Genomic DNA, 15,913 nt, shown 5'->3' on the forward strand with positions numbered 1-15,913 from the left:
GCACTCAGCTGGTGAATGAACTTCTGCACGACAGCTAAGTCAGCTAAGAACCTGAAGACCTACTTCTTCACCAAACACTTAAATGAGCCTTAAACCTACACTGAATTTTCAGGAAGGAAGGAAAGAAGTGTGTTTTTTTATATAGTTGTGCTTTTGGGTCACACTAACCCCTCTCTAAGAGGTTTCGGCTTGCAGGTATTGTAACACCCTGACCTATTTGTACTAGCATGAGGATAGTTTCCATGGAGACCAAAAAGCACTTCTGTAAGTCGCTCTGCATAAGGGTGTGTGCAAAATGTTGTAAATGTAAATGAAAACAGCTTTGAATACATATCATTTTTAAATGCGTTTTCATTTTTCATTAGCAGGGGCTGCATGATGGTGCGAGGAGCAACCAGGATTTGATCCTGAGCTGAGGGTACTGTCTGTGTGGAGTTTTCCATGTTCTACCTGTGTCCGTTTTGGTTTCCGGTTTCCTCCGGTTTCCTCCTAATACTTTAAAAGATGGTTGTATGTGGATTGGCTATGCTAAATTACCCCCAGGTATGTGTGCACAAGCATCTCATCCATGATGTATTCCTACCCAATGCGTTCCCAGGATAGGCTCTTAGGATCTGAATCCATCCATACCCTGAACTGGATTAAGCTACTGAAGATGAATGAATGAATGAATGAATGAATGAATGAATGAATGAAGGAAGGAAGGAAGGAAGGAAGGAACAAACACTTTAACAACTGCAAGTCCTCATATGGCTGCTGTGGGCAATGATTAAAAGCACAAAAGTGGTGAAGAAACAGATAATAACTTGTAATAGCAACCTGGGAATGCTGGGATGTGAACTCAAAACCTTCTTATTAGTAGCCTTTAACCACTGAAACACCACTTCCCTCAGGATTTCGTGTGAAACAGGAGCTCTTTTTTTTAACCATGTCTCAGCTTCTCTTATCCTTCTTTGTGTGCCACTTTCCTTCTGTATCTGGCTCCCTTTCCTTCTCTAAATCCCATGCTCTCTCTCTTTCACTCACACGCTCAGCATGAGGAGTGTTTTCTCAGAGAAACTGCAGGCGGCCTGTCAGTAATTGCAGATCAATTCTCAGGGTGGCCGCTCACTGGATTGAGCTGTTACAGAAAAAAAAAATCGTCTCTTTCAGGGAACATGGTGTGTGTTCCAATCTGTCTGAACACCAGAGAAGCTGAAAGTCATTCACTGTCAGGATTAATGGAAGAGAATCCATGAGAGCTAATGAAGCTAAACGAAGTGTTACTTAGCAAGGATGAGTGTGTGAATGTGTGTATAATAGGGATGTAACCCCATCAGATTCACTATTCAGGTAACAGGTAATGTGTTCTAAATAGATACAAATACAGGCACTATTCTTTTTTTTTTTTTTCCACTAGAAAGCTTGCCAGAAAGCAGAAACATTGATATGATATTTCATCATTTTATAGACAACTTCCAAAATGAAATTTTAATTACTGATCAGGTTAATTACTGATGAATTATTGATGACTTTCTGTGGTTATTGTTTTTGGGGTAAATCTTACTTGTACACTGTACGAACTTTATGTCACATCTTCCATGTAGATTCACTTTTATGTGTATAGACATTGTTAAAATTGTTTAAAAAAAAAAAAAAGCTGTCACAAAGAAGTTTTAAATAAACCCAGACATAAATTTAGACCTCTAATGAAGAAGCCAGAGGCAACAATGATAAGGAAAAACTCCCTGAGAAATGACAGGAGGAGGAAACCTTGAGAAGAACCAGATTCAAAAGGGAACCTGTCCTCTTTTGTGTGACAGCAGATAGTAAGATTATAAGTAATTACTCTTCTGTATACTGTACAGTATATTCAGTATGAGCAGATTGTGACTAAGAGAATAAGAGAATAATGAGAACATGACAGTCTTTATAATTACAGCAGCAGTTCTCAGGTGATCATATAATATAAAAACCATACCATATAATCATACGATATAATAATAAAGCCCTTGTGAAGAAAATATATATTAACTTCAAGTCATTTTTTCTAAAATTCCATCAATAATGAACAAAAACTTTAGCCCTCGTCCTCTTATATCCACTCAGAAGCAGATGGCCTGAGTTTGTCTGTGTGTGTGTGTGAGAGAGAGAGAGCGAGAGACTAAGACACTAAACACTCAGTACCAGGTTTAAAAGTACATTTCATTAATATCTGCCATGACAAAACTCATCACATCTCCAGTCAGGTGAACTGAGGAGGACATCCAGCTTTTCTCTGCTGGATAAGCAGATGTCTGAGAGCAGCTCTTTCTCTCTGTCTCTCGTTTGTGTGTCTCATTTTCTTGCTCTTAAACTCTTCAGCTGACCAACACCATCTTTTACCCCAAACCTTCTCCTCAAAACCTCAGTAATCTCTACTGCAGTAATGCACTAAAATAACCCAAACATGAGCGAAAACTTGATGCTGCGAGTATCATTTCCATACAGCCGTTCATTTTACAAACCTAAATTGAGTTTTTACACTGTGTGCCTCAATAAAAAATGTAGTTCTGAAAAGATGACTGCAAATCCAATCAGTCTTAATGGGCGCACAGATCAGCTATTATCCCGTATAAGCTGTTTATTTAGCTCTTTTTGTCTCCCATCTGCTATAACAGTGTGTTGTGCCTCTCGTGATTTGTCGTATGATGCAATTCACTCTCTCAAAGCATACACAGTGGTGGGATAATGGAATTGCACACTCCAGAATTATTGCCACCCTTCCTAAAATTTAGCAAAGATAAATATGTCGCTGTTCTTTCAGCTGCTCCTGTTAGGGGTTGCCACAGTGGCTCACTGGCCCGCATGTTTGATTTGGCACAGGTTTTACACCAGATGCACTTCCTGACACAACCCTCCCATTTTATGCAGGCTTGGGACCAGCACTGAGAGGACATTCCCAGCGGCCGGGTTGATTCCCTGCCCAGGAATTGAACCTGGACTGCGGCACTGACAGCACAGGATCCTTAGCTGCTAGACCACCAGGGACTCTTTAGCAAAGATAAATATATAAAATAGAATAAAACATGCAATGCCACTCAGCTTAAGTGTAAGAGGATGATATATAGACCGTTACAAATGAATATTCATGAGTGCAGGAAGTGATGTTGCTGTTCCTAGGACATATCTGGCAGTAAACAGCATTCAAAACAATAGTGAAGGACCATAATTTACATCTGGTAGGTTGATTTAAATCCAAAATTAAAATTAGGACTAGCTGTTCTGTTGTCAGATATTTTGTCAGGTCACTGATGAGGCATTTAAGCCTTCCCTTTCATATTGTTCCACAGCCGCAAGAATTACAGCAACATAACTACAAACCAAGCCTAATCTGATAATCAGAGATATTTAAAACCAGAGGCCAATACGAACTGCATGTTGTATCCTAAACAGATGAATACTGAACTGTGTAATGCATTCATTTGCCAAACAAGAAAGCTAACCAATTAGCTATCTAACTTACCCAGCCGTACATGTACAGGGTCTGCTTGCAATTTCCCCATTCTTCTATCAATAAACCATGCCGAGTATGTTTCAGACAGCGTTTGACTTGTTCCAACTATCCAATACACAAAACAGATGCCATCCTCATTATAGAAACAGATATTTCACACCTTTCCTCTAAGAATGTAGTTGTAAGCTTCCAAACTATGATACAGTGTCAGCACTTCTCTGGTGTAAACACACTCCTTATCAACAAAGTAATGATACACACCAGGGTAAGTCATAAGTTTTACGTCCGTAGGAAAAAAAAAACTGTTCCTTGTTTAAAGGATCTAGTAATCACAAGCCATTGTTTATTCATTTATATATGTACACATATCTCGTTTGTTCATTTCTCTGGAGATTCATTAACTGCATGCTAATCATTTTTTTGATAGCTTTGTATTTAAAAATGGCGCAACCGGAAATGTTTTAGAAAAGCACATGCTCCTTCAACAAAGTATTATTTTTCTCATTGAAACAGTCTATAGTTATATAACGGTCTATAGTACCAATACTTTTTCACATACAAGATTGATTCATACATAGTGCATAAACAATACTTAGTCTTTTCTTTGCAAAAAACATGGTTTTTTCAAAATTAATGGCACCCCATAATTAATATCGGTTGAAGTTTTATTTGGAGCTTGTTCCTGTAGCATTTAACAAGGTTTGAGACGGTTGCAGAGGATCTTGGGCTCTGCCATACATAGAACATTTTAAACTTTGTTATATTCCTAGATTTATGCACATGGATTATTGTCTTTAATGCAAATCTAAAATAAATATCCAAAACTAATAGAATTCTTTCAAAATTGACAATTATTTGCATTCAATTTATCTTTTTGGGGTGTCAGTAATTTCATCACATATACTTTAAGTGAAATTGCTACCATTTAAAAAAATTGTATGAGAATAAGTAAATAAAAGTAAGTGAATAATTAAGTAAGTAATTTATCCTATTGTGTGAGTGGAAATTTTGAATCATTCTGTCTCATTTTTTCATGAATGGTGCCAATATTTCTGTCATTGACTGTACATTCACATTTATTTGTTTAGAAAGATTTCAGAGCCACACAAGAACACATACAGTCAATGATACACCTGCAAATACCATGTTAGATGTTCAGTTTCACCAAGCTTCATTTGTTTAAGTGTTAGATTAACATACAGTAAGTACTATGTCAAATTAGCAAGAGTCAGTAGTCATGTAAGGAGTAAAACATGTGAGGGTGTGCTGTTATAGGAAAATAATCAACAGGTCAGTGGGATGCAAAGCGGACTACCCAAAAGTTGATTAATTTCCTATAAAAGCATGTCTTGGGGTTTTTTTATTCTGCTTATATCACAGCGATTTACCATAGCTAACTGTTATTTATTTATGAAAGAGTCATACATATTATTCATTTATAGTTATGTTTATTGTTGTGAAATGTCGGTGAGACTATAACAGATCCTGTTATCACCTATAAATGGCCGTTCCTTCACCAAAGCACAAACTTCTGTCTTGAAGAAGTTCCCAGGTCAGTTACATGGTGGTCAGGACACCATGCTTTTGTTTTCAATAAAAATTCCATCCTAAATAGAGACATTATTATTGTAATATTATACACTGTGATCAAGTATTTGGTAATGAACATGATACGTAAATATAATATTGGAACATGGTCAGCTGTTAGTTAAAGCCAGTATTCATTTTGCTAACGTCTAAATACAACGCTCGTAAGGACATATCAGATCACAGCTCAATGAACAGTCTGCCCAGAATTCACATCTTCATCTTTGTGTATGTGTGTGTGTGTGTGTGTTTCCAGTTCTTTTTGCATGACCGAGTGAGAGTCAAGAGCTTTGACCTGTCTCTAAACTGGCTGCTTTTCCCAAATGTCTCCAGGAGAGGAAACAGTGGAGATTATCTCTTGCTGTTAGCATAATGAATGCACACTCACTCCTCTGCTGTCTTCAGCTCTGACAGGACATTGACCGAAATGTCATTTACCAAGCGGCTACATGTCGATGAGAGTGTGCGATTCAATGTAGCACTGCACTTTCAGCTTGAATTTCTTGGACTTTTTCACATGCTAAGACTAAAGTGATGAAAGAGGGGAATTAAGGTAATGTTAAAGAAAAGGAAAAGTATGAGAGTGGAACAATATTGGACAATGCTAGCACTAGATAATTTACTGGTAATTAATAAATATGGTGTAATGACTAACCATTATAGGTTAGCAGAAGGTTTTTTGAATGTTACAGTTCTGGGAACTTTATTCATTTATCTTCAGTAAGTGCTTTATCCTGGGTAGAGCGGTGATTCCAGAGTCTATCCCAGGAACACTGGGCGTGATCCGGGAATACACCCTGGATGGAACGCCTGTCCGACACAGGGCACCATGCACACACTCATTCACACCTTCAGGAACTAAAGCATAGCCAGTGCACTGACTGAAATGTTTTTGGGAGGTGGGAGAAGTGGAGAACCCAGAGGAAACCCACACAGACAAGGGGACAATAAGTGAAACTCCACACAGACAGTAACCCAAGCTCAGGATCAAACCAGGAAGCACAGAGCTGTGAGATGGCAATGTTACCCGCAGCTCATCATCTTGACCTCTAAGAACTTTTTTAAAATTCAATCTATACGTTTACGTGTTTTTGAGAGAGTTTTTATTACTCCTAAAACCCTTCTGCAACATTTCAGTTTGTTTTATTTCGGAATGTTAAAATAAGTGTTTGCATTATTTTACTTTTTGTTTGCTTTTTTTTTGTCGAACTGGGAATGTTGTGTGAGCAATGCTACACAACATTCAACATAGCTTCTCGTAGCATTATGAAGCAAACTGTTATTACAGCAAATGCTTTAGAACATTGCAGGAATGTTATTTATTTATAATATATGAGATGCAGAATGAGCTGTAATAGAAATTATAGCAAACAAAGTGAAAATGTAATTCGAAAGCAAGGCCAAAATGCAGGTGATGGTCATTCATTGTCTAGTCAATGCATGTACACAACATGGGTTAATCCAAATAACGAAGCGAATGTGCAATGAACAATAAGCTTAGAACAAAGCCTCAGAACTTACACAATGTAAAAGGGTTCACAAGATTTGGGTTTCCTAGATGATTCCATAAGGCTTCTAGTGCTGTTGGGGGAATTTAATTTACACAAAGCAAGAAAAACCTCCTTCAAACCTAATCTTAGCTTATTTATGGCAGACTTATGTAAAACGCCTTCATGAATCATTGCATAGCCTCAAATCCAACAAGAAAGCTGCAAAGACATTTCTTCTCTTAGATAAGATCATTGGGAATTTCAAAAGATAAGAAAATTAAGCTATTTTCATCTGAGGGATTATCTAAGTTTGTTTTATGTGTCTCCTTTCTTTTTCCCCTTGTACTTGTCTAAAAATAGCCATTTATATATGCATAGTTTGATATGCTTATTGCATCACTGAACCAAAAGCAATTAAAAAACAAGAGACAAATCAAACAAACAAACAAACACAAACCCCAACCAACCAAGAAAAAAAAAAAAAAAGAAAAACCTTGGATTGTTTAAATAGTTCAAATCCAGGAAGTAACCAGGAAGTACTTGCCAGAGGTCATGCTATTGTTCCTGGTATGCAGCCTCTTCTGGTGGGGAGGGGAAATGTCCTGGGTCTGTGTTACATAAATCGTGAATACTGAATACTGTGTGAGGCCATGTACTGTATAACAGCAAGTGATCACAAAGTAAATTTAAGGCAGGAGTTATGTATGAAGCTCTGAGTGGATCAGTGATTTGTGTACACTTCTGTTGCACAATGGGAGACAACAATTATGTACTTACAAATCACCAAAAACAGACAAGAAAGATATACTCTGAGCCTGAACTGAATTGTAGTGAGTCGGAACTGAAAGTGTTAAGCGCAAAGGCAGACCTACTTCAGAGCTGTACTGTATTTCACTGACATGTTAGAAATTTGGAAATTTCGCTTCCACCTATGAGGAGACTTGACAAATCCCTCCATTGTGTTGGGTTTAATGCAGGAGTCTGAAATCCTCTTACTCTGAAAAGCACAGAGTTTCTCCACCTTGAGAGCTTCGGCCATCACAAATCTTCCATTTCTAAGATGAAAGACTATCAGAAGCTAGCCAGCCTGATTCTGAGCAGCTGAAATGACCAAAGCTCTGGTGACTAATGGCTGAGATCAAAAACCTATAAAATGCATATAGACGTCTAAGAAGGACCTGAACTTGGGAACTGTAATAAAATATGACTATTTATGCTTTTATGAGAAAGATTTCTGTTGCTGAAATGTTTATACATGGTGGAGATATAAATAGACACTTGGGCTTGGGTCTGTGTGGAGTTACACATGTTTTCCCCATGTCTGTAGTTTTCCTCTGGAATCTCTGGTTTCCTCTCACCTTCCAGTAGGTGGATTGGCAATGCTAAATTGCCCCTAGTGGTGAATGAGTGTGTGAATGTGTGTGTGAGCACTTACTGAAGATAGAAGAATAAATGAACTGGTGTAAGTGCTGACACAATAACACCCAGAAGTTCAGAAACAGCAAGAACAGGTTTATTATAACATCTTAAATCTTCCAATCCCATAACCTCACTTACCACACACACACACACACACACACACACACACAAAATGTAAGTGTTTTAGAAAATGTTGTGTTTCTGCACTTTATCACGTATTTTTTTTCTGAGTTCTAGACGTCTTGCAGAAGACCTGAGGAGGTTCACATCAATTCGGTGAGGTTTTATCGTAGAATGAAATCTCAGAAAACAGATTTCACTGGACAGATGAAGGGATAGAGCGTGAATACCCAGAAGAGCGAAATAGGCCTAAACAGCCTCAGAAAAAAAAACACTGAGCAGCCTGCATCTCTGAAGCTTGACATGTTTAGTGAAGATGGATTTGCCAGGCAAACTCCTGAAGTTTTAGTGAGCATTTAGTGCTGCTCATTTATTTTTCTTTGGCTCATTTCTGTGCGTGACTCTGCATCCTGAATGCACAACAACGCAGTTCATCACGGCTTGGTAACGTCATAAAACCTGGAAACCTAAGATCATCTAAACTAATGTGCAAGTATTAGTTTCATAACACATGGCCTTGGGGGAAAGCCTCAGCTATAGAATTTAAACACACACACACACACACACACACACGCACACAGAGTTTTCTGCAATGGAAGACTCTTCAGGACAGAGGAGTTAGTGTTTTCTGGTGTCTTCATAATACGACAAGTTGTGTTTTTTTTGTTTTGTTTTATTAAATTGAAGAGGGAAAAGTGAGCTTGATGAGGAAATGACTTTATAGCTGCTATAACGTTAGTGATAAAAGGAACTAACCTGTTTCACAATATGAAATGTTAAACTATAAACAGATAAAAGTGTGGCATGTTGTTAATTAACAAATAAAAAAGTATAATCTTTTGCAAATCACGGTAGTATAAAAGGAATAAAACACTTCGGGATGTGCTGTTATTGGAAAATAATCTACTTTGGGGTGGTGACAGGTGGCGATGTTTAGTACTTTTCTACACCGACATGTCCCATTGTGTTGTATTCTGTAAAAATTATAAATAAAAATAATAAAATTGCAGACTCCACAATATTAACGGTTAATATTTAGCGCTTTAACAGTCAGTTAAACAGTCAGTTTATATGACAAGTCATCATTCACACGACTTCCTTTTGAATTCCAGTGAATATTTTGTGAATCCATGTTCAGCCATAAGGCCTTGCTGGCCTTGGTCAGCTTGTCACACTCTGTGCATGTGTGTATATGTGTGTGTGTGTCTCCAGTAACAGCTATTACACACTCTCCTCCATACCCGTCACCTAATTTATCATTTATCAGTTGAGCATCAGTGAGTCACTGCAGCGCTGCGTCTCCTCATCCTCCTGTCAGCAGAGGAACATTTCACCAGCTGACAGCTTGTTATGGCTTCATCTTTTGTCCCTCCAGATGAGACCTGACCCACACACACACACACCTCAGTGATGGCCAGAGAGACAGGATTCATCCACTCCTCCACTCTATTCTCCTCAGTCGAGTGTCACTTTCTCTTGGAGGAGGAGTTTCAGGCTTCAGGAAACCTTCACACACAGCTCTGAGACACTTTGCCATATGAACACTGGGCTTAAAATGAAGCCTTGTGCCATCATTCAACATTTCATTGCTTTGAATTTAGTAATATTTCATCACAACTCTTTCATATGTCTAAACCCCAAAAGCCTTGGAAGTTGTCAGACAGACTAAGCCGATTGGATTATTCTTCACCTTTTGATGTTACTTGTCATGGCAAAATGTTTTCCCACACGTTTCATTGTAATCTCTTTTCTTATCTTACTGTGAGACTCGCAGTAGTCTCTCCCTCTGGATGCCATTCACATTTCCACATAACCAAAGGACATCAATGAGGTCTGGTTAAAAAACTAATAATTAAAAAAAAAACAAAACAAGGCCATCCCATCCACCTGCTGACTCCACACACACACACACACACACACACACACACACACACAGACTCTGCATGAGTACATAGCAACAATCTATTAAACAAATAGAATTAGTGCATAGAATCAGAGCATCCCGTTAATTTCCTCAGGCTTTGCTGTGTGAAGGTGTGTTAGGGATTAAGGGAGTTGACTTTTCTCCCTGCTGTGCTGACAAATGGGATTTGCATGTGTTGCATCTTCTTTCACTTCTTCTCACTCAGTTTCTCGTCTGCTTGCCTTAGAGAGAAGATGCCTTACATATGATGCAGTCTAGGAAAATAGGCTGAATTCTGGCAAAAAGATAAAAAATCTGGTTCTAGACAACTTTTTTTCTGCTTATAACATACTTTGACACCTCATCTTTAAGAAAAAATGTTGTGGAGTCTTACTTATGCTTTCTGAAATGATCATGTTGTGGAAGGAGCCAGTTTAACAAACGCAGCATTAAAAACGGACAGTGTGATTTCCTCACACAGTGAATGTCATGCTTTGATCAAGTTGCTGGATAGCTATGTGCTGCAGCAAAACCCACAAAGGTCCAATCAATTCAGTTTGTAATCAGACATCTGCTGTCAAAATGTCTGTGATGCTGCTAGACTCTGGAGATAGATGCAAAACAGTAACGTATTTCAGTTCAGGAAAATGTGTGTGTGTGTGTATATATATATATATATATATATACACACATATATACACATATATACCAGGTGAAGAGTTTTTCCTGGCTGCCACACATATAACACCATCACAGACTACTTTTCTTTTTTTCTTCTGGGTCTTTCTTTCATCTGTAGGGAGACACTAATTGTGACAGTGAGAGCAAGGGAGTGCTTGAAACATATGATGTGTGTTCATTCTGCAGGATTCCATCAAGGGGAACGACAGAAAGCTCAGACGAAGATGAGTGACAGTATTGCACTGGCATCCCATCACACGTGGTGCGTCTCCATCAGCTCCCTAGCTCCCTAGGTCGTGAATCAGTACATTGTGTACTTGAGTTTGGGCACTGATAAGGAACCTGGCTCACTACACATTGGGAAACTGATGACTCAATTTCCGGGGCGACATGACTACACATTTTGCGATTGAGACAGCCCTTAAAATGCCCTTCAAAACTAACAGCAAAACATGCGCTGTAGAAATGAGTTTGACCAGACCAATATGGGTGAAGAAGATTTTATAATATAGGGAGAACAGGAGAGGGGACGTGCCTTAAACAGCTCATCCAGACCACAGCAGTACAACATAGTCACACTCCCCCTCTCTGTCTAATTAGTTTCTCATTGAACGTCTGCATCAGATTGATTTTGATTCAATCATTGGTCCTGTGTATGTGTGTGTGTGTGAGTGGTGTTAGAACGCAATGTCTGACCTGGTCCCTGCTGCTGCACCATGTCTGACAGGTCCTGAAGGTGGATGAAGAGTATCAAACCTCCAGCCCCGAACAACAGCACAAACCAGAAGGAGCAAGAGAGCTTCAGCCGTGACCCACGCATGGACCCCCGCCTTGACCTTCGCCTTCCTTTTACAGCCTCCAGAACTTTACAGTCTGGCCACAGCATTTCACTACGCACTGAGAGAGAAAGAGAGAGAGAGAGAATGGAGAGGTGGGGGCAGGTATAAAGAGAGAAGGAAAGAAAGCCATTAAACGAATGGTGTTGAAAGTTCTTATCTGATGGTGATGTCTTGAGGGATTTTAACTTCATAAAGTCTAAACAAAGTAATATTAGTAAAATTTAACTTTAACATAAAGGTAATTTAACATTTAAAGTTATTATTATTATTATTATTATTATTATTGTATTTGTTTAGTTATTTTATTATTTTATTATTATTCACTGTGAACTCAGCAGTGATGCAGTTCAAGAGCTCTGATCTCTTTCCACACTAAAAGCAGATTCTCATCATGAGAAACAGACCCACAGCTTCACTTATCTCTATTATTTCTTAAAGAGAAAATGTTCAACACAGCCAGCCAGTGCTCTGTGGAGAATGTGGAAATCAGTACCGCTTTGTGCAATTTCCCTACAATCCTGACTGCAGGGGTAACAAAAAGAAATCATTCCACCATCCGTGGTAAAAAAGTAAAAAGAAATTGTCCCATTGCCTCCTGCTGTATTGTGAGTTTGCTAATCTGCCTCATGCTTGAGTGGCATGAATATTGGCAATGTTGTGTGTAATGTAGACATTATGGGGCATCCAGTCAATCAGCTAATGGCCTGCAGGGAGTTTAACGGTCAGGCGGCTTGTTACTCAAAACATTTTAGAAAAAATTATCTCTATTTTGCTGTTGCTGTTGGCCTGAGACCAGCTGAATATGATCACTGAATATGAACTGTATTAGAGACTATAGATTAGAGATTGGAGACTATAATCATACTGAGTGAGCTCACACACACACACGCACAGAGCGTGTATGTAACACCAAGGCTCTGTTTATACAGTTAGACTGAAAAACTTGACCATGTGAGTTGTAATATTACTGACATGTAAACATTAGCTGACAGTCTGTCTAAGAAATGAATCAGAGGAATTGGTCTTGACACAAATATTACAGCTGGCAAAATTATGATAGGAAATAAGTGAGATAAACACCAGTGTTAATATTAAAGATGATTAAAGTGCACTATTTACAGAACTGATGTTAACAGAGGGAGAGTATTAAGTGTCATGCTTGCTCTACCATTTAACGATGATATTTGTGCTTTTGGGAAATTTGGCCGTTAGTTCAAGACCAGCTTTGGTGAGTGTGTTTGAGCAGGTTTAAATCACAGAAAATCTTAGAAAAACATCTACCTTATTGCTCCCATTCCACCCAGGCTCCTAATCCCTGGACTGGATTTAAGTAGTACACTGTGATGAAGCACCCTTTTAGGAAAAGCAGCAAGGAAAAGTGTTCGATATAAACAGGAGGTGACTGCATGAGAACATTATGGCTGATGTTTGACATTACTGTCCTGCATCTCCCTGAATGTTAGACTCCCTGATTTTCAGGACGTCCATGAATACACTCAGGTGAGTCTGAATGAGCCATTGAGAAAACTGGACTGTCAATCATTTTGGACTGACAGCTAGTGCTTCAAAAATGATTTACTTGGAAGTGGATGCTGAGGTCCCACCTGTACTCAATTTACATTTTGGCAATTCAGAGATGCTGTAATTGCCCAACCAGGCCTGTGTGAGTGTGTGTATGTGTGTAGATGAAAGCGATACATAAGCCCGTTCCTCTCCAGGCAGACGGGCCATTGATTGTTTAATTGAGGCGGACTTTGTCTGCATCTCTCACATTAATCCATTTTAATAGTGCTGCAACACACACACACACACACACACACACACACACACACACACACACACAACACACACACACACACACCAGTCTGTCCCATGAGGGCATCAGAATGTGAAAATCGAATTAAATTTAAGAGAGAAATTAAAATAATTGAAATGCTGCAAAACAATTATATGAAATGGACTGTGCAAAGTTTCAAGGGGAATATACACCTCACATCTCTCTATAAAACTCTCTGAACAGAGTGAAAGAGCAATTAATAAGTTCTTGTTTCACTTTAGTTTCCACTCATCAGACCTACTCTGTTCCGGTTTGTTCCTTATAACATGTACCTTATATGTTTATTGTTTCCTGTAACTGTTGTCAGGGTTATTATGAATCGAACCTGTTACTTGTTACCCCTGTCTAAGCAATACCCTTGTGATTTCACTGTGTGTTTATGTGTAACACTCACTCACTCACTTTTGAGTATTTCACTTTCCAGTCTGATTGAATACGACACTCATGGGAGAAACCTGCTGTTACATTTATTACATTACAATTTAGATTATTATGTTCACCACTGCAATTACTGCTTTTAATCTGATGAATGTAATTCATTCTCTGTTGGCACAGGCGCTTCTGACTCCTGCCGTGATCTAAAACTGTGTTTAAGTGAACATCTTTAGAGATGCAGGATGCAGAATAATTCAGTAATCATCACACCTGGATGAACACACACATTACTCAACACTGCGACAGTGTGACAAGTGCGGCAGAGGGAAGGAAAACATCCCTGAGACAACGTGAGGAAGAAATGTTCAGGTTGTAATGCTACATTCTGTAGTGCTACAACCTGGAACTGAAATGGACTTAATTGGGATTTACATGCCATCAGTTTGCACAAAATAATGATCCAGGCCAACAGCATGAATATTGGACTTGCTCAATCTAGAAATACAATTAATGCTCTCAAACTCAGGAGTTTAAGTTGTCTATCATTTCTGCAATGACCAAATTCAAGGTAGAGTATTTATTTGTTTTCTATATTTATTAACAAAAAATTAGTTCAAACTCCAAAGAGCTCATGATGCCTCCTTTAATAAGCTTCGAATCAAATGCTCCTGTGTGACAGCACTTTTACACAGCACCTCAAGCACCCAAACTGAACACTTTTCCTCCCTGAGAAAGTCACTTTCATGTGAGCCCTGACTATCAAAATATTAAAGCTTATGCAACCTGAAGCCAACAGACATCACATCACGTGGCTCAGGTTTATGCTCTCAAAGCAGATTTCCGTTGGAATCTGAGACACAGCCATGTTATTTTCCTTCAGACAAGGCTTTATTGGACATGGCCAATGTTTTCCTGCTCCGCTTATTCAAAGGAACAATAGGTGACACCAGCGTTATTGCTGCACTGCCCTGATATTTGGAGATCAAAACAGGGTCAGAGGCTCAGTAGCACTGAAAATAGGATCCTGTGAAGACGGCTGAACACTGTACGATATCCAGCCCGATTTAGCTGTAGCAGGCACAATCGCATGTTGTAAAGTATAATCTTTGTTCATGTGTAGAGATTGGTGGTCCTAGAATGCATGTCACATGTTGATTATTGGGCGATTTAGTGCAGCTGTGACTAAAGTTCTGGCAGTGCCAGAAAATTTTACTTAACATCTCAGACTGTGAGCGCTGCTACAACACTCGTCTAAAATCTACCAATAGGAGGACATCATATGATTACACAAAACTCACGGGACAGCTACAAACATGGGAGTGGCAATAGCAAAATGCAAAAATTTTATATTTGTTACATAATTGCAGCAGCAAACAGAATGTCTCTATAATGTCTCATCACGGATATCTCATGACAGGACATACAGGTACACAACATGGAAAGAAATAGAGGATGAATTACAGCTTCCAGGTGTGTAGCTAGCTAATTAGCATGCAGATGCCCCGTTCTTTGAGTTACGACAACGTGAAACTATTTTGATGCTTTCCAGTTGAAGAGCTACAAACCTGTGCTGAGCTGCTGTGCACGCCAGTATGGCAGAACATAGTAGCTATCTTCATCATTTAATCAGTCATGAAGAACAGGTTATCACACTGTCGGTTGCAGAATTCTTATTGGGATCATCTCGTACAGTTGATAGGTAATGATTATAAAACACAGCTGGAATTGCATAGTCTAAAATCAGCTTGAGATGAGGTGAGGTTTGTTGTTAAATGTAAAGGAAGACTAAATAGAGTATTTTTTACTTTATTTACTTGGATTTATATCTATACATCACTAGATATAGATCACTGTATGATGTCATGACATGTATATACAGTATAGTGCAACAGTAATTAATTAGACAATGACAATCTTTGTGTCATGGATACTTCCTGTTTCTTGCTTTTTCAGGTTCACCCAAAAAGCTTCCCTGACCGTCATTCACACCTTTCCATCATAATTACTCTGTATCTGGCTAACCTTTGTACACACTTCTGTTTGTAGAGCATCTTCCTACTGTCGTGAATTTTGTGTAGTTGCCTATTTCCTTGTTTTATTATCTGGGGCCTCATTTATAAAGAGTGCGTATACACAAAAATATGGCTGAAATGTGCGTACGCAACCTCCTACGCAGAAACCGGGACT

General features: G+C 38.8%; 1 protein-coding gene across 1 annotated transcript in view; it reads right to left on the reverse strand.

Moving 5' to 3' along the window:
• Nucleotides 1–15,913, reverse strand: part of chst8 (carbohydrate (N-acetylgalactosamine 4-0) sulfotransferase 8) — an 88,847-nt gene that overhangs the window by 60,519 nt on the left and 12,415 nt on the right. The window contains exon 2 of the mRNA XM_026927349.3: nt 11,372–11,572. Within this exon, the coding sequence (XP_026783150.2) occupies nt 11,372–11,561 (190 nt within the window). The 5' untranslated portion in view covers nt 11,562–11,572. The remainder of the gene's footprint in view (nt 1–11,371; nt 11,573–15,913) is intronic.

The sequence above is a fragment of the Pangasianodon hypophthalmus genome, chromosome 6, assembly GCF_027358585.1.
Source record: "Pangasianodon hypophthalmus isolate fPanHyp1 chromosome 6, fPanHyp1.pri, whole genome shotgun sequence".
NCBI lineage: Eukaryota > Metazoa > Chordata > Actinopteri > Siluriformes > Pangasiidae > Pangasianodon > Pangasianodon hypophthalmus.